Source organism: Musa acuminata, chromosome BXJ2-5 (assembly GCF_036884655.1).
Source record: "Musa acuminata AAA Group cultivar baxijiao chromosome BXJ2-5, Cavendish_Baxijiao_AAA, whole genome shotgun sequence".
Classification (NCBI taxonomy): domain Eukaryota; kingdom Viridiplantae; phylum Streptophyta; class Magnoliopsida; order Zingiberales; family Musaceae; genus Musa; species Musa acuminata.
This window is the reverse complement of record NC_088342.1, coordinates 9717134-9736189: the sequence shown is the minus strand read 5'-3', so window position 1 is coordinate 9736189 and position 19056 is coordinate 9717134. Positions and strand designations below refer to the sequence as shown.

Sequence of the window (19056 nt, the reverse complement as noted above, 5' to 3'; positions counted from 1 at the left end):
AACGCTGACGCAATTATTGAGTGCACGAAAGGATCGCTCGACATCTACATCGGCGCCGATACATATGCAAAACATTATCGCTCTACATATACATTTACATTAACGTCGATGCAGATATCAAGAGGCCCTTCACCGCTCGACAGCTGTGTCAGTGCCGATGCAGATGCAGAGCGTCGACATCTATATCATCATCTCACCTTTCATCGTTGCTTTTCCTTCTTATCCATAATAACTACCCATGACCCTCAACGATGTCGTTGGTCGTCATTACAAAAAACGTAACTAGAGCGTTAAAATTATTTTTTTGTCCATCATTTTTATGCTTTTATTGGTAAAACCAACGATGCTCAAGTAAATAAAGCTAGATGTTTCACTTTCACAATCGTAAAAATTTTAATTTAAAATTTTTAAATCTTGAGGAACTGAACGAGCTGCGTTCATAGATGTCATTGTGATGTGAGAAGGACCTGCATCAAGTTGGCAACTTGGGCAAAAGACAATGGTGAGAACAGAAGGAATTCCATGTATAGAACAGTAGCACTCACCTTAAGTGCTTCATATATAAGTGATTATCCAAGTGGAAGACTTCTTTCTACTACTGCAATAATAGCCTAAAACCCAAAAGAGAGTGATGCTCGAACGATTCATTATTGGAGTAGAATTATTGCACGCTTGGAATGAGATGAGGGGTTTGGGTTGGCACTGCAACTTCCATTGTTGTCGACATCTGCTATTTGCACTTGGATAGTTGCTGAATTAGGTTTGATGACTCAGTAGCTTCAGAGGAATGGTTGAAGAAGAAGAAGAAACATTTCTCTTAGCTTCATAAAAGCTAAATAAAAATCAAGAATGGGGTGAGAGAGGCTCGAACTCTCGACCTCAGGATGACTCGGAAGCTATGAGACCTACGCGCTAGCCAACTGCGCCACCACCCCGTATTGTTTTGGTTCGTCGTTATAGATTATTAATGATTTAGAGACTTCGACGAAGAAGAACAAACAATATTCTTAGCATCATAAAAGCTAAACAAAGATTAATGCATGGGGTGAGAGAGGCTCGAACTCTCGACCTCAGGATGACTCGGAAGCTATGAGACCTACGCGTTAACCAACTGCGCCACCACCCTATTTTGCTTTGGATGGTTGCTAGATTTTGTTAATGAGTCAGCGACTTCAGACGGAGAAGAAACAATTTTCTTAGCTTCATAAAAGCTAGATAAAAAATGAAGCATGGGGTGAGAGAGGCTCGAACTCTCGACCTCAGGATAACTCGGAAGCTATGAGACCTACGCGCTAGCCAACTGCGCCACCACCCCAATATCCAATCGTTGATATATTTCATTAATGAGTTAATATATCGAAGGAAGAAGAAAGCTAAATTAAAAGTTAATATGGGGTGAGAGAGGCTCGAACTCTCGACCTCAGGATAACCCAGCAGCTATGAGACCTACGCGCTAGCCAACTGCGCCACCACCCCAATGTCAAATCGTTGATATATTTTATTAATGAGTTAATACGTCGAAGGAAGAAGAAACGTTTTCCCCAACTTCTTGAAAGCTAAATTAAAAGTTAATATGGGGTGAGAGAGGCTCGAACTCTCGACCTCAGGATAACTCAGCAGCTATGAGACCTACGCGCTAACCAACTGCGCCACCACCCCTTGTTGGTATTTTTATCACTTGATTAATTAATATCCCTGGGTTCCATAGGCATACAGTTTGAATGCACTTGCACGTCCTGAAAGTGCAACAATCGAAAGTTCTACATCAAAATTCAGGCACAACACCATTTGAAGTATAGATGATTTGAAGATATAGCTGACAAGTATTAAATTTCTGAAAAGAATTCTGCTGTCACAGAGAGTACAAGAAGAGAATTGATAAAAGAATTGTCAAAAACCAAGCAATGTTTCAGAGCATGGACAGGGGTTCTACTCAATGGCGAGAGAACTGATTTATTTGATCGAATCTATCCTTTAATCAAGAGTATCAGGTGAAGAATCCGGGGAGGCACTCGACAAGGTCACCTAAGTCTTGATCTGGTCACTTCATATGCCAAGAAACAAGCTGCATTAGCTGGGACGCTGCGTGCCATGGCTGGTCCGAAACCTCTGTACAGGCCCTTCATTCCCTCTGCAGCCAGTATTCTCCTGAAGGCATCAAGGGAACCCGAGTACTTTGGGTTCTTGAAGCCATCAACCTGAATCACGCTCTTCACGACGTCCGTTGGGTAGACAAATAGCCAGAAAGATGCTCCGGCCAGGCCTCCAGCTACGATCAATGGCCCCCGTCCCAGCCCTGAAGTGTCTTGACCACCGGCAAAATACTGCTTGAGGGCTTCATATACACCAAACATGGCAGCATTACCAGGAGCTTCACGTGCCAGGGTTGGAACCAAGCCTTTGTATAGGCCTCTAAAACCAGCTTCTCGAACAACATGCTTTGCCACATCGATAGGTCCTCCATACTTCGCTGCAGCTGAGTCTGCTAGGGCGCTCTGAGCTTGCAGCCTGATTTGCAGTGTCATCAAAAGCAAAAACGACAATGTTTTAAATCAACATATACCAAACCTAACTCTGCTAGAAACTTGAATATCCTTTTATGGGTTTTACTGATACCATGTACATCTCCCCAACAATTGAGTCATTTAGATCAAAGAATTTTGTGAATCAATCAATCTTCCTTCTATTACAGATGCCTTGAGAGATTATGGGAAATGTTATACATGATAAATGTTATTTTGCAAGGTTCATAGAGAAAACAAAAAATTAAGAGAATGTTATAAATGTTAAAGCCTCACTTATTTACTCATGGTTCACTTTGTAAGACTTGATTTATGTAAAACTTCTGTAGAGAAACACCTTCATGGTACTGATGTGGTATTTATGTCCAATCAATATGGCATACAAAAATAGAAATAAAGCACATGTGGAACTCAACACAAGATGGGTATGAATGTGCATGGCACATGCGCCGGGTGAATAGTAGAAACAGCTCAAATTTCTTGCCAGCGACCATATAAATGAGTCTAGTAGTTAGGTTATTCCCGTAAAATGCTAAAGCCACAGAGAAATAGAAGTTGTAAGACGAATAAATAAGAAAAAGCTAATGGGATCTTGGTTGATCATTAAAACACATCAGTTCTACTCTTCTAGACTTATCTTTCTAAAAGGGAGATGATGCTAGGACCACTTTAGTTTGATATTTGTTATGTATCTTACGCATCAGGATAACTGTCTTAAATAGTTTGACTTGCTTATTCAAGTAATTTGGCATGTTTATGTGGCCAATGACAAAAAGCAGAAAAGAAATGAAAAGCAAAGAAGCACAATGGTGCCGAACAAACAATTTCTGATGATTCACTGGATTACATAGCAGAAAAAGCCTCTAACTGGCTAAAACGCAGAAGTCACAGGGTGAGTATAACCATGTAGGCACCAGAAGGCACCATCGAGTCATCAGCATGCTGAGACTGTATACTCCAGTTGTTCACAACATTATTGATCCATTGCTGAACTAAATCACAACAACTGGACTTCCCCGACAAATTGTGTTTTAATGTGAACTCATCCTACGGTATAGTCCTTCCAGCGAAAAATGACTTCTTGCAGAAGATAAAAGAGCAATGACGACTGACCTGCACTTGATCAATTCTGTTGGAGATGCTAGGAAGGAAACTGCAACTCCAGCACCAGCACCACATACAACTTGCTGATTCACCGTAAGTGGAGTGCCAGGTTCTGACCTCAATAATGCCTCCATTTGTCCCCTCACAGTAAACAGAACAGCATTCAATGCTGCAACAGTTGCCAGTGGAGCACCCATCCCTTTATACAAGCCCCTTGGGCCTTCAGCGGCCATTGTTTGCCTCACTGCATCCATAGCGCCAGAATATTTGGGGGGTTGGCCAGGTAGTGGTGCTGGTTGGCTTTGAAGCTTGACCTTAATGGTGTCAAATGGATGGCCCACGATCAGCTGCGCAGCTCCACCAACAGTTCCGGCCGCCAGGTCCTTGGCGACATCTGCCATCTGTTAGATACAGAAAAACAGAACAAGGCTTAGCAACCGTATTGGTTGGTTTGGGTTCTTCTTCTGGCCCAGCTCTTTCTAATTAACTGTCAAATTCCGATCACAACATATGCTACTCAGGTTAAGAAAACAACACCTATCAAACACATGATTAGCATCACCGACTAAGACCAAAAAATTGAACTTTCAATGGACTTTCAGTTGCCCGAAGCCATTAGATGCTATTGAAATTTATTTTGACAGACTGGCCTATGTGTAAATATTATAGCAATTGAAAAGGAGAACAACTTCTGTTCTCATTTATTATCAATGAGCGATTGCATTGTGCAGGATAAAGACACTAAAAGAATCAACAACCACCCCTTTTTCAATATCATTGACATCAGGAAATTTTCTATATTAACAACAGCGGATCATGACAATGATGCTGTATCAACCAAAAATCATGCATCAATATAAAATAAGATGACGCTGCAAAATATAATGAAAACATGAAAATTTATGTAGCTCCACCTTGCTGTCCAATGATGTATCTTCAAGATACAAATTCATGCAATTGAGAAACAACCAATCAATTAATAGAATAATAAGAAAGAGAAAAAGGACACTTGAATATAAATGGCCACATCAAAGATGGATTAAATTTCTGAAAAGTTGCTAAGATCTAGAAAACCAAAAAGTCCCATTACCTTGTTCAAATAGGCAATGAAGCACTGAAGTCAGAACCAAACTCATTGCAACAAAATTTTCCAATCCAGACCAGATTGAAGCAATACAACAAACACCTTAGATGGACAATTTCTTGACGTTGACACTGAATCCTATCCTCTTCTGCTTTTCCCTAAAGTTCTTGGTCTTACTCTCAGAATCTTGTTCTCAGAGATACACGCATTCCCTTACATCGCACTCGATACTCATCGACCCACACAAGGAAATGGACCCAGAAGTTAAAAGACAGCCACAATCTCGAAATGTGTCTTGGTGGCCATACAACAAATATCTAGTTGTTAGTCAATTCCAAGATCTTAGATCCCCATTCTTGTGTCATCCCGCCTCAAGCGCAAAAAGCTTCTAATTGAAATCATCGACAGGTCATTATCCCAGTAGAACAGGAGAAGCGTTCTCGAATACTGCCCCAACTAGAAAATATATAGGCAAGCAAAAGAAACCCTTTACTCGATCGATCTACTGAACAATCTTACACGACGCCCCAACACCGATATATTCTTCCAGATTGAAAGGTCCACAGATCCCGAGCCGGCAGGAACAAAGGGGCAGCTTGTTCGACGATCGAACAAAAAGCGGTCCCGAATCCAGGAATCAATCAAACAAACACGGCCGATAAGCACCCGCTGATAGTCTCCACGGAATGGAGGGCGAAAGGAGAGATATTTACCTCGAAAGAACGCCCGTTCAACCGGCTTCTCCTCCTCCCAAGCGGGACCAGAGGAGGAAGCGAGGCGGCCGCCTGGCACGCTCGCCACTCACCGAAGAAGAACGAACGAGAGAGAGAGAGAGAGAGAGAGGCGGGACTGCCTTTGACCGAAGGCGAGAAAGCAGACAAAAGCTGGCGGCGGATGACTGGGAACGCCCGCCGAGTCGGAATATATACGTTGAACATTTTACTCCAACTATCGAGTTTAATTATATAATCTTATTTGGATGAATTTTCACAAAACGTCGCTAAATATAAAAAATAATTTTTGTCACTAAATATAAAAAATAATTAATATTTTTTTTGTTGAGTGAGTCCAATAAGACGAAGGCATGATTAAAAACTAAACAAACGATAAAAGGTGATGATCGATGATGATGATAGAATGATCATTTAAAAAAGAAAATAGATATTATTGAAAAATTTTCAAATTTAAGGTTTTTTTCAAAAAAATAATATATTATATATATTAATATAATTTATAATGTCTATCTAAAATCGATACATCTTTCCTAAGCATTAGAACCGCAATAGTATAACAGCAAATCTCTTCAGGTAGATATGCACCGGATATTAATTTTATAGAAATTCAGTAAATCTTTCTTCAAGGAACTTAATATTCGATGCTCTTTTCACCAAAATTTTACCAAATTATTTCCCATTATTTGAATTTTGACCCAAAGTCATGCCACGGCTCCGAGATCCGTGCTGTCGGCAGATCCTGGCCGTACACTCGTGGTGGAGCGTTTTTCTTTTCTGGCATGATCGGGCTTCCCAATCAAAATATGCGTACTGCTGCAGGGTATAAAATAAATTAGTATTAATACTATTTCGAACTACGCTTTAATCTAATTTGACTCATACTCGATTGCAAATTTTATGTTACCTATATATATATCTTGATGGAGATTAAGGGCTTCATGTTGAACTCATATATGGTTGAGAAGGCCCATTGAGCTTCTGAAACCAATTAGGCCCGTTTTCGATTTTGTTCCGTTACCGTGGCAGGAAGCTCACCGACATAATCCAACCCGTTGTGTCGGCCCAATCGCACAATTCCCGTACCAAGTGGGCTCCATATATTACCCGGCCACGTGGGGAGCATGGGTGAAATTGATGGAGCCCGGAAAGCGCACATACCGCCTTCCCGCGTGGAAGTTCGTGCGCTTCTTGATGCGTGCTGCACGTGCGCCGGCAGCGGGAATATCTCGATTGCCGGGCGGCACGCAAACATCATCATCACGTGGACTTCCGATCCGGGATCTTCCTTCCGTCACAGCCGTCCATCAGCCTCACTCGCTTTGAGCTTACCGAGTGACGACATTCACCTTGTCCAGCTATCTATCCTTCACGTGGTATAGAGAGCGAACGTCAGCGCCATGAAAAGATTATTCCTCTCTGTCCCTCTCTCTCTCTCACGCCTTTATTTGTGAGGAATTCATGCTAGTCATTAGCAATCAGCGAATGACAAATTCCAGGCTTATCTTTCAGCACAAATATTTAATGTAGAATCCGTGCTGGCTGACACAAACTGGATCGATAACACATGATTAACTTTATCTTTGTCGATTAACATAATATGATATTGTCGGAAGTGGCAGGATGATTAGGTGAAGTTGCCCCATGATAGAGTGAAAGGTTGCTTTTAATGGACAGCAGTGGGAAGAACATATCTGTAGCCACTCGAGAACACACACACACACATATATATTCTCAGCTTCGATTTCAATGCTTCATCAGGATTTCAGTGACTATTACAATCATTCAAGTTTTTGGACGAAAACATGTTTAATCTCTGGAATTTCCAAGCTCTTAATAGTGTATTAACTGCACTAGAATGAGGCCATGAGAACTGAGTCGACGCAAGGTCAATGCCATTTGATGAAATGATCGAGGAAGATGGAAGCCATTACTTGCCTTTAGCATTGATGTTTAGTAGAATAATACAGCGTAGGAGTATAATAAAGTCTACCACATCATTGATTATAAATCAAATTTTGGCATCGTCAGATGTTGGATCTAAGTATTTATTGCTCGAGAAGGATATCAATATTTATTTTTATTTAAAGGTCAAGCCACTCTGGCTAGTTTCTCAGTGAATATAATAAGTGCAATGAGTCGTAATTGAACCACACAACATCTCATTTAGCTTCAACTGGATATCCATTTCTTGAAATCTATCTCGTACCCATCGAGATCAGTTGATAACCTCCAAAATGGAACTTTTTGGTGACCATTTTTCTGACGGATTTTGGTAACCATTGTCAATAAAGTATCCAACTTGACTTGTGTATCTGAGCTAGTGTAGATAAAATATTTTCAATCCAAGTGTTCATCATAAATAATTCAACTCTTCTTTATCTGTGCCAATAATGTAGAATCTTAACTAATATATTGTATGACATGATGATTTTTTTTTTTGTCCAGTCCAAAGCCATAGGCTTCTGATCTTTTCTTATCTAGATAAACAGTAATAAAGCAGTCACCAGGTTACTTCCACATAAAATTTTCCCCTTATTATATAATGTTGTCACATAAAGCAGCCAAAGAAACACCAAAAAAAATGAATGCAGAGGTGACTATCTTGTACCAACCTCCATGTTAATGCTCCATTATCTATTCATGGCAGTCCCTGAAAGCTAGAAGAAAGTTCTTCTCATCATCCAATGATCACATTGTAGAATATTTTCAATGCTTAGGCATTATATTTTGTGATGTTGAACATGAAAAATAGATTATTTATAGGGGAAAGCAACTCCAAGTAAACTGCATTCTCAACTGTCACTTTTGTATAGATAGACATATTGTCTAACTTAATAGCTCAAGGGCTCTTCTACAATTGTTTGACTGAGGAAACGCAGGGCTATGTTCGTTTGCTAACTGAGGTGATAGAAAAGAGCCCCTTGAATAGATTGACAGAATCATTATTAATGGAGTTGTGGGGAGATGAATTGAGGCTGGGCAGCTATGTATTCCATCTGTGATTGGGAATAACCATATGTCGCTTAGCTTCAGAAAGGTGACATGCCATGAAGCTAAGCACTGTCCTCAGCTTCAAGCTTGGGCATCAGCTTTGTGGAATCTGAACTCAGTGGAACAGACAAAGTTTTGATTAATCTGCTTGACAATGTCCAAACACATAGCGACATTGGCCGATCACCAACAGTATCGAAAACATATATTAAGTCTCTTTGTTAAAGCTGGAGGCGACAAGCTGCAGTGCAAGTCACCCTCCATGGAACCTCCACCAAAAGAAGCCAACGAGCCCTACGGCATCTCCGAAGCCGGTCAAAAGCAGCACGCAGCATATGCGCTTTAGATCTCGAGCCACCACCACCACCCGCAGCGTTAGCTAATCCATCGCCGACTCAAGCTACGCTTAACCCATGCACAGCCCAAGGAGAGAAACCCGTCTCCTTTGCTTCAGGTCTCGGCCTTCAATCCCTTTCTTCAACCCTTTACTTAAAGGTGGGTGGTCTCATCCATACTATCTTATGATCAGCTGGCGCAACCCAATCAAAAGAAGAAGAACAAGGAGAAGAAGAAGACTGGTCCATTAGGGCGACGGAGGGGCTTCTCAATCGACAGCCGTGGGCCTGCCCGGGTTTTACGGGGTGTCAAAGGAGGCGGAGGAGGAGCGGGTGGTGGTCCCACGGACAGCGACGGCGGGACCCGCGGCCGACAGCCATGCGGGTGCTTCGGTGGGTTTGACTTTTGACTCACTCACTCTTCTCTGTCATTCCCGATGCGTAGATCGTCGTAAAACCCGTGAGCCGGACCGGTTGGGTTCACCTAAACTCGCGGGTTTGGGTCGAAGAGTTCGGGTTTAGCACCGGTTGGGTTCACCTAAATCCAAGGTTGATTCCTAATCAAATTGATTTTTAATTCATTAATCGTTCTGTTATTATCCATATCAACGAAATAATCATCGATATAAGAATAATTAGACTGTATTCGGGTTGACATGGCATATCAATATTCTCACACAATACAAAACAATAATTCAACTCAATGCAAGTAGGTACATGCAGCACGGCTTGGCTTGTTCTTCGACCGTATAGTTGAATGCTGTTGGTGATCCAATATGGAGAACTATTAGATGAACAATATGGACCCTCAAGTCAAGTCAGATGTCTCTAAGGTGGAAAAAGAAGAAACGCCAGGTAGATAATCATGCATGTCTTGGCTTAGTATATATATATATATATATATATGATGTAGCAAAGCCTTTTAATCTTTTTTATTGAATTTATAGGCTAATTATATATATATATATATATATATATATATATATATATATATATATATATGCAAGAAAAAAAAAAGTGGGTCCCACCTGATGGTAGTAAGTAGCCTGAAATGCATTCCCACTTGCAACCCCCCCCCCCCCAATAAACCCAACCCTAAGTCAACCTCCCTAAACCCTGGGTTACCAACTCCTTAACCCTAGTTTAAGACAACTCAATAGACTCCAAATGCATCACCATCAAGCACCTCTCTCTCTCTCTCTCTCTCTCTCTCTCTCTCTCTACCTCTTTCCAATATTTTATGCATTGCTGCAACCCCTAGGGAACCTCTCCCACCCCCCTCTCTTTCTCCCTTGTCTCCCTTCGCAAGCCTCTTCCTTACCCTGCGTTCCATCCTCGTGTTTTCTATATTTCCTCCACCACTGATCTCCGTCTGCTCTCCTCCTGTTCTTCCTTCCTTTTCTTTTCTTGACCATTAAATGAAAAATATATATATTTAAAATATGGTTTTAAACCTTTTCTTCGCTTTTTTAAGCTGAAAAAACCAGCTCTTGTATTTTCTTTGTGCTTATCTCTCACACAGTGGTTTTTGTTGGATGAGGTAATGGCTGGATTGGATCTGAGCACCGCTTCCAGATACGTCCATCACCACCTCCCTCACCACCACAACGCCAACTCCAACGACGAGGAGAGCAACAACAACAACAACTACAGCAACAAGAGAACGAGCGGTACGGGCGGGCATGACCAATTCGGCGGAGCCGCAGAGCATGACGCCCCGTCGGTGCCGAAGCAGGGCGGCGGGCCAGGAGACATGGCGGCCCGGCGTCCCCGGGGCCGCCCGGCGGGCTCCAAGAACAAGCCCAAGCCCCCCGTGATCATCACCCGGGAGAGCGCCAACACCCTGCAGGCGCACATCCTCGAGGTCGGCGCTGGGTGCGACGTCTTCGACTGCATCGCCGCCTACGCCTGCCGCAGGCAGCGCGGGGTCAGCGTCTTCAGCGGCAGTGGCACTGTCACCAACGTCACCCTCCGCCAGCCCTCCGCGTCCGGCGGCGTCATCACCCTCCAAGGCCGCTTCGAGATCTTGTCGCTGTCGGGGTCCTTCCTCCCGCCTCCGGCTCCACCCGGAGCGACCAGCCTCGCCATCTTCCTCGCCGGGGGCCAGGGGCAGGTGGTGGGCGGGAACGTCGTGGGCGAGCTGTACGCGGCCGGGCCGGTGATCGTGATAGCCGCGTCGTTCACCAACGTCGCATATGAGCGGCTCCCGCTAGAGGAGGAAGAACCGCTACAGATGCAAGCCCCAGCCCCGCAAGGATCAGGAGGAGACGGGGGGAGCGGAGGAAGCGGCGGGGGCAGCGGCAACCCCTTCCCGGACCCTCACTCGTGCTTGCCCTTTCTCAATCTGCCGCTGCTCAACATGGCGAATTGCCAGTTGCCGATGGATGGGCACGGCTGGGCGGGCGGCGCAACTGGGCGGTCGCCTTTCTGACATGCCATGGTGTAACTGTGATTCCCACCAATGCACGGACTAGAAATGGAGGACGGGGATAAGTGGAGCTGATCCATGACCGGCCGCTGCAGCAAAGCAAAGGTTAGCAAGCATGTTTGAGGATTTCCATGTACAAGTACTCAGCTTGTTTCATTTCTTGATCTGTGTTTGATGATCCGTTGCTGTATATTCTCTTTCTCTTCATCCTCCCTTCCTCTCTCTCTCTCTCTCTCTCTCTCTCTCTCTCTCTCTCTCCTTCCAAAGACTGTTGTTTGTTGTTGCTCATGGAAGTAGTCTCCTTTTTATGAGTGGGTTTGAGGCCACCTACAGGCCCTATAAAAACACTTCTATTTCACTGTCATCATCATCATCAGTATCATCCACTCCATGCGCATCAGCTTCTGCACCTCTTCTTGTGCTCACAGTACAACTGCTACTACAAGATGATAAATCTAATTGAGAAGCATTCGACTTGGATTAATTTTCCAGAAAAGTTACCTCTACTCTTCCTCCACTTGTAAGCAGATTATTCTGAGATGGAGTTTTCTACTGTGAACATTGAGGATCATGGAAGCTAGGAAAGATGGAAAAGAACTATAGGGTTTCTTCTGTGTGTTATCCCAGTTGTGCTGCATGCCTTTAATAAAAAGACAACCAGTCCTACTTTCTCCACCCTCTTTGTTTCACTGATGCATCTCAAAACAATAGAAAAAGATGTTGATTGCTCTGAAATCTTTGCAAGGTTTTTTTACATGTAAAGATTCCTTTGAGTTGTGCACTAAAGGCAGTGCTACATTGAGAATGGGAATGTTTGCCAACACTTTGCAATATCCTCTTGCTTCCATGCATGATCTAATTATTTATCTAATGTTGTGTGTCAACTTGGCATGCCAAATTATAGAACCACAGATTGTTTATATCTCTTCTTGCAGCCTTTGCACACTTCAACATTAATAAACCTTCTTGTTTTAGACAAATAATTTAATTGTCCTTTCAGGTAATCTGAATCTCAACTATGTATAAAAATGTGTATTATATCTTCTATTCTTGGGTCATTTTTAATTGGATGCATTCTTCTTGAGTCAGCCTTGTTATTTCTCATGTGTATATGCTGCCTTACCAAAATATCCTGATTAGGCTTATGCTTACAACTGGTTTACCATATTGTGTTCTTGGTCACTTAATAAACATTTACTATTTTCAATGAGAAACTTCAGATATAGATAGAGTACCATAATCCAATATGAATAGCTAACCCAAAAAAATTGCCTATCAATGATAAATTAGATACTCATATAGGTGACTTATGACATCACTTGGTCACAAGAACTTCAAGAAGTTCCATATATGTAACTTATTAGATCTTTTTAGAGGATGATGTTTCTATTGTAGAGTGTCGTTTTGCATCATTCAATTAGGAGTTTAGGATTACTGGAGGAGAAAACTGCAAGTGAATAATGTAAGGAGTTTGTCCAATTGTTGATTCGTTGGATCAACATAAGATGTTGTAGTGGCACACAATTGCACTGAATTTAGTGTCTTCATAATTGGAATACTGTTTAAATATGATGATAAGTTTTATCCTTTCATGAAACTTCTCAAGTGAAAATTTGAGATTTAGTCAGGTAAATTTCCTAATCCCTTGATTATTTCTTGGATCTTTTTGATTCTTTTTGTCTATGATTAGGTGTGTTGTGTTCTCCAACCAATCCTACATTATATACAAAACTCCAGAATGATGATGACAAATACTTTGTCATTCATTCTGTGCATTTAAATCTTTTTATTACATAGCCATTTTAAATCATTTTTAACCAAAAATGAATATGTAAAAAAACATACACAAATGTAGACTGAAAAATTAAGTATCAATATTTACATCAATTAAAAAAATAAAAAAAATATATTAAAATTTTTATTATCTTCTGTGCATTTTCAATTTTTGATTAGTAGTTAATTAATACTTAACAATGCAACTTTATGTGTAGTTTAGAAGTCTGAAATCTGAGAGTGAAAGAACCAAGTCAGAGTTGTATTATGACTTTGATAAAAATCCTCACACTCTTTGCTTCTACTGAACATTATGGATTTATGGAGCATGTCGATCTGTGCTTGTTGTTGGCTGATATAAATGTTCTTCATAGGCATGAATCTTGATGCTACAGATGCGATGATATCAATGTTCTTGTCGTAGTATAATTTCTGATTACTGGATTTAATGACTTCATTGTTGATCACTCAGGTTTTCTGAGCTGATTGTTTCCATATACTTCTAATTGCTAACGTTCCTTCTCTTACATCATTTTTTGTGCTATTTCTCCATGAGTTTTATGGACATAAATTGCTTCTGTGAGATCTAAAAGATTCCAAGATCAAACTGGATATTGGTGTTGTAATATAAAGCCTTATGATGGTTGTATGGCCTTTAAGTAATTTAAACAAGAGAAGAAGAAGAAGAAGAAGAAGAAGAAGAAGAAGAAGAAGAAGAAGAAGAAGAAGAAGAAGAGAGAGAGAGAGAGAGAGAGAGAGAGAGAGAGAGAGAAGACTAAGCCTTTGCAAAGGGTTAGCTGCAACCAGAGAAGGAGAAATTTCCATGATATATATATATATATATATATATATATATATATATATAGTTAATGTCAAATTGTGATGATAAGAGTATTTTAATTATTATATACAGTATTTTTTTGAACTCCTAATGATGATTAATGATTGACCCAATATTCTATAATGGATGAGTAAATGATTTTAATATATATACAGATATATTAGTAATTTAAGATTTATATAAGTAAATATGTAATTTAGAGATTCCAAGGATATACATATAAAATATTTCTTAAATTTATGGAAGAAAACCATGTTTTCAGTGAGAGAAAATTTGTTTATCCCATTTACTCCTCATTTCATTTGTTGTTTCGAATTTTTTAATATTTTTTAAAAAATAAATTTAATCAAATAACATGAAGGATTGAGATGAGATGGCTAATCTTTAATAGACAATTTATAACTTTCCCTATATACTTATTACATGTTACATGTGTTCAAGTTATTTTCAATCGAACCATTAAATGTTAATTTTCAAATTTTATAATTTTAAATAATTTTAAGAATATATATATATTTTAAAAGAGCCAAATCGATCAATCGGTTCAATTCAATTGAATCAAATTAAAGTCTTGGTTCAATTCGATCGACACGATAAGATTTATGAAATTGAGCTCACGATATTTGTAAAATTATGATATTAAAATTTGATTTGATTTGATTTGATTAATCTGATTGAAATGATATTGAACTCAATCAAATTAATATTTTTTAAATTAAGATCGATTAATCCAAATTAATTAATCGAATAAAAAAATATTCACTTGAACTAAAATAAGTTGTCATCTTTAATTTTGATTTCGATTATATTCTATTTGATTTAAACAATAATAAAAAGAAAGAAACTATTTTTTATTTTTTTAAAAGACTAAAAATTCAACAAAATCACAAAGAAAAAAAAAGGAAAAAACCCTAACAATATCAGAAAATAAAATAATAATAATTAGCATCATCATATCCACATGGCGAGAGAAGAGGAGTGGCAGTGTTAGAAGGAAGAGAGAAGAGGAAAGAAGAGAGAGTGGGGGAAGAGACGGGAGAAGAGAAAGATGACGGCTCTTTCGTGCATGGAGGACGACGTGCTGCGCTGCTGCGGCAGCAAAAGGTTCGCCAAGGAGATGGTCTCGGCCTCCCCCTTCACCGACCTCGACCACGCCCTCCGATCCGCCCGCGACATCTGGCTCAACAAGGTCTCCCCTTTGCCCTATTCCTAGTTCCTCTTCCCGTTCTTCTCACTAGCCTGTTGTGATTCCATCTCCCTCTTGTTTTCTAATGAATCTTGTAGGTCGACGTCGTCGGATGGCTCGAGGCTTTCGCGGCTCACCCGGCGATCGGAACCACCTCTCCTTCGGTCTCCCAGTTCGTCTCATCTCTCTTCTTCCTTCCCTGTCTAAAATTTTGGCCTCTCCTTCTCCGCTAATTCAGTTGTCGGATCGGTAATTGGATTAGGTGGTGTAAGGAAGAGCAATCCGCAGCGATGGCTACTGCTAACGATTCCGCCTTGCAGGTGATTCTCCGATTTGTCATTAATTGTTTTACTGAAATATCTTCTTATAATTACGTCGAGTAGTTGTTAACTTCTTCTTTGGTTTTTCAAATGGTAGGAATTGATGGAATGGAATTCTCGGTACAGGGAGAAGTTTGGGTTCGTGTTCCTCATATGCGCATCTGGGAGGGGCACGCCGGAGATCCTTGCTGAATTAAAGGTTTCATTTTTCTGAACAAACCACCGTTTTTCTGAATCATGCTTTCCAATTACTCTCAACAAATAACAGTTTTAATGATGGTAAGATGGAAGATACTATTGCTACTTAAACTATCTTTTCATTGGAATATTGTTAGGTCTTACCACCACATAGAACTACTCATCAATGTTTTGTCTACTACCTCTACCAAGAGGCTCTTTTATCGTGTGCTGTGTGTTCCTGTGGTTATGTATGCGCATGCAAGGATGGATCTTTATCCCGAATGTAGCTGCATCCAAAGACATCTGAAAAATTGAAGTTCTTTATGCTTTGGAGATTCTTTTTTTGTCTTTTTAATACCCAAAGAGTGACACCCTTAAGCCCTAATCTGTAGAAAGAGTAAGAAAAAAGGGATCAATAACAAGAAAGTAGGTTGACGTTGTATTTCTACATCTATTGATATATCGGAAATCGGAAAGATGCCAAGTCACTTGTTTAGAAGTGTTAATTTGATATAGTGTTCTTGAATGTTTTGGCAATCGATAAGGATGGTTTCAAGGATCTAGAGAAGAAATAAAGATGGATGGTATGAAACACTCTTGGAACAAATTTTCATAGAAGAGTCAAGAACTCTTTGTTGGACAAATCCAAGCTTTCATTTTCCTCCTATGGCATTGCCTCAAAACCTATGTTGATAACAGTAGACGTCCACATAATAGAAGCTCTTTGAGGGTCCTAGATGCTAAAGAAACTTTTTTGGTTAAAATATGTTTTTTTAATTATAAGGAACTGATTCTTATGCTCTTATCATTTTCTCTGTACCTGGTCAGCAAATATTAACTCGTTTGCTAATTTGTGCTTCTCTCTTCTGCATATGATGCAACTTCTCCATATTTTGTCAACTTTGAATTAGCTAAATTTCACTCTTTGCAAATTTTTTCCAAAACTTTATATGAAAATGTTCCTCATGTGGTTGCTTTAGGAGAAAGAAAAGGCATCTCAATCTGGTGGAATTGTTTGTAGGTTGCCTGTGAAGAAGTGGCTTGTCTACTTGATATTCTGTGCATTGGTTGTCATTCAGTTCATTTGACATGATTATCTATTCGTTGTTGTTCTCTGTTAACCACTGTGGCATGTACAGTTGTTCATTCCTCTTATGCATCTAGTCCTTCAAATCCTTGGTAGTTTAGGCTACTTATATTGTGATGTTATGTAATTTAAATTTGTCCCCATTTCAGAAATGGGTCACTATTGATGTGAATAACCTTAATATGACATGAGCATGTCGACACTAATTATATTTGATTTCTGAATTTATTATCAATTTAGGTGCAGCTGATGTTGCATTCTCTTCTTTGACAATTTCTGAGTGTATCTATTGTTAACCTACTGATTTTACCTTGCTATAGAAACGCTACCTGAATAGGCCCATTGTCGAACTTGAAATAGCAGCACAAGAGGAGATGAAGATAACTGAATTGCGTCTTGCTAGGCTTTTTAATTCTGATGCTGGATCAAACATTCCAGTCACAACTCGTCTTCCTGTTAGTTCACCAACTAAACCAGAAGGTAGTAACCTCTTCATTTTCCTGATGTTTTAAACAAGGACAATATATATTTTTTCCAGTTATCTTTGTCACACAATTGATCATTTTGTTCTCACTTTTACTTGTATAACTGAATGTATATAGGAGTTATTTGAGAATAAATAATTGCTGTTGAAAATCAATAGTTTAGATATGAGAAACAAAGCTGTCAATTGAGGTTGGGCAACTCTGTATATGTTGTTACAAAAACAATGTTTGGTCAGATGAAGACATGGAAATTCATTCTTAAAATGTATTACTTTGTTCATCTGCAAATGTCTGCGGTTGTTCTTGTTCGTTAGTTGAGTGATAGATCCTGCTTAAGGAAACGAAAAACCGAGATAATGCATAGACTGTAGAAAATTGAGTTTAAAATAGGCTTTTTACACTATGTTTTGTGTCTTTTTAAAGTATGTTCTATGGGTGCAATCATACTACATTTGATTATATATATGGAAATTGGATCTTAGATTCTTCATATTGTGGAATCCAGTGATTAGAGATAAGGACATGTATTAGTTTTGCCTGAGTGTGGTTAAGATGGATAGATCACTTGCACACTGTTATGCCCATTTGCACATATCCTTTATATTCTTATAGATTAGTGGTTGGGTAGATGTAAAATTTACTGAAGAAACTCTCATGTTGCTTGAAACTATTAGGAGTAATCTAGTCCAGAGGAAAGAAGGATGGACATCTTTCTCAGCATGGTTTCTCTTTTGGGAACTTGCTAATTGCATCCGGAGGATGGTTAAGTGGTCTGTATGAATTATTTTCTTTGGTTAATTATTTTCTTTGGTTTGCAGTTTCTCAAGACCTCTAGATTCATCATAAACCATTGGTCTGTAAGTGGTAGTCCCTGCTGCATGTGGTCCAAAGTTTATTCACTGGAATGAACATATTCGATCTTATCTTACTGCCTAGTTCGACTTTTTCACTCATGTTAGATAGATATATCATATAAGTTTAGGTTACTGTTTACCTTGAGCTATTTCAATTTAGTCAATCATGGAATATCACAAGAGTCCCTTAGTTGATTCCACATTTTCATTTGGTCTGTGAAACATCTTTTTTGAAAACATATGTGCCACTTTTTTCTTTATGATGGCAATGTTTAACCAGAGACAGTGGTGATGCTGCATAAAGAGTGTGTTTAACTTTGCTGCATTTACATTCTGTTAACTCCGGCAAGTCAAATTAATCTAGCTAGTATAACTTCAAAGATTCCAGTTCTGTTAACTTTGCATTTAACTCATGCTTCATCCTGACAACTCATGTTTTGAATCTTAAAAGATCGTTTAGGAATCATTGGAGCACATATTATGGCTATTCCTAAGGTACCTTCCAGTAAAACCACTGAAATTTCAGGTAATAGCCACCGCACTCGTCCTCCCATCACAACCCATGTCCTGGATGTTGCCCGTGGCTCTCCAGCTTCCGGCATGGAGGTTCACCTTGAAATGTGGAAAGGAACTCAGCAGCACCCATCATTTACAAACAGAGAATCCACCGACTGGATGTTGATAGGCTCTTCGACAACAAATACCGATGGACGCAGCGGCCCTCTGATGGGCATCGTTGACCATATAACTCCTGGCTTTTACCGGATAAGTTTCGACACCGGTAAATATGCATCCTCTGGCTTCTTTCCTTATGTCAGCTTGGTGTTTCAGGTCAGAGAAAACCAGATAGCAGAACACTTTCATGTTCCTCTGCTGCATTCACCCTTTTCATTCACCACATACAGGGGGAGCTAGATATGGTACTCTAGTTGGGTAACAGATACATTTCAAGGAAACCTATGAATGTTACTGTGTTCGTATCGGAAGTGTGTATGCCAGGATTGTATACAATTCAAACAGGTCTAAAATTATGATCTTGGTGTTTGGACAAATATTATTGATCATGCTTATCTGTATCTCGTTCAACAGCCGCTTGTGTGACAGTGCCTGAGCCTTCTAGTGTGCTCTTTGA

At 39.9% G+C, this 19056-nt stretch overlaps 3 protein-coding genes and 5 non-coding genes across 10 annotated transcripts; 2 read left to right on the top strand and 6 right to left on the bottom strand.

Annotated features, from left to right (window-relative positions):
- Nucleotides 1-850: 850 nt before the first annotated feature.
- Nucleotides 851-935, bottom strand: TRNAM-CAU (transfer RNA methionine (anticodon CAU)). Its single transcript is given in 2 exon segments — nt 851-886; nt 898-935. It is a non-coding gene; the product is annotated as a tRNA-Met (tRNA).
- A 106-nt stretch (nt 936-1041) lies between these two features.
- On the bottom strand, nt 1042-1126 carry TRNAM-CAU (transfer RNA methionine (anticodon CAU)). The gene is given in 2 exon segments: nt 1042-1077; nt 1089-1126. It is a non-coding gene; the product is annotated as a tRNA-Met (tRNA).
- Nucleotides 1127-1230: 104 nt separating this feature from the next.
- Nucleotides 1231-1315, bottom strand: TRNAM-CAU (transfer RNA methionine (anticodon CAU)). The gene is given in 2 exon segments: nt 1231-1266; nt 1278-1315. It is a non-coding gene; the product is annotated as a tRNA-Met (tRNA).
- Nucleotides 1316-1391: 76 nt separating this feature from the next.
- On the bottom strand, nt 1392-1476 carry TRNAM-CAU (transfer RNA methionine (anticodon CAU)). Its single transcript is given in 2 exon segments — nt 1392-1427; nt 1439-1476. It is a non-coding gene; the product is annotated as a tRNA-Met (tRNA).
- A 98-nt stretch (nt 1477-1574) lies between these two features.
- Nucleotides 1575-1659, bottom strand: TRNAM-CAU (transfer RNA methionine (anticodon CAU)). Its single transcript is given in 2 exon segments — nt 1575-1610; nt 1622-1659. It is a non-coding gene; the product is annotated as a tRNA-Met (tRNA).
- A 141-nt stretch (nt 1660-1800) lies between these two features.
- On the bottom strand, nt 1801-5610 carry LOC103984897 (mitochondrial carnitine/acylcarnitine carrier-like protein). Of its 2 annotated transcripts, none has more exons than XM_009402472.3 (3): nt 5424-5610; nt 3636-4027; nt 1801-2508 (listed from the first exon to the last, which is right to left on the bottom strand). In XM_009402472.3, the coding sequence occupies exons 2-3, from the start codon at nt 4025-4027 to the stop codon at nt 2022-2024; spliced, it is 879 nt and encodes a 292-aa protein (XP_009400747.2). In that variant the 5' UTR covers nt 5424-5610; the 3' UTR covers nt 1801-2021. The 2 variants fall into 2 exon arrangements, with proteins under 2 accessions (XP_009400747.2, XP_064964781.1); XM_065108709.1 differs by lacking the exon at nt 5424-5610 and adding an exon at nt 4717-5407.
- Nucleotides 5611-10046: 4436 nt separating this feature from the next.
- LOC135612424 (AT-hook motif nuclear-localized protein 23-like) lies at nt 10047-11562 on the top strand. Its single transcript, XM_065108708.1, has one exon. It carries the CDS (start codon nt 10314-10316, stop codon nt 11199-11201), a length of 888 nt encoding a protein of 295 aa, XP_064964780.1. The 5' UTR covers nt 10047-10313; the 3' UTR covers nt 11202-11562.
- A 3221-nt stretch (nt 11563-14783) lies between these two features.
- On the top strand, nt 14784-19000 carry LOC135612423 (uric acid degradation bifunctional protein TTL-like). 2 transcript variants are annotated; one of them, XM_065108707.1, is made up of 6 exons: nt 14784-15001; nt 15097-15170; nt 15261-15318; nt 15416-15517; nt 16906-17065; nt 18451-19000. In XM_065108707.1, the coding sequence occupies exons 1-6, from the start codon at nt 14861-14863 to the stop codon at nt 18837-18839; spliced, it is 924 nt and encodes a 307-aa protein (XP_064964779.1). In that variant the 5' UTR covers nt 14784-14860; the 3' UTR covers nt 18840-19000. The 2 variants fall into 2 exon arrangements, with proteins under 2 accessions (XP_064964779.1, XP_064964778.1); XM_065108706.1 differs by having other exon boundaries at nt 18376-19000.
- Nucleotides 19001-19056: the final 56 nt, after the last annotated feature.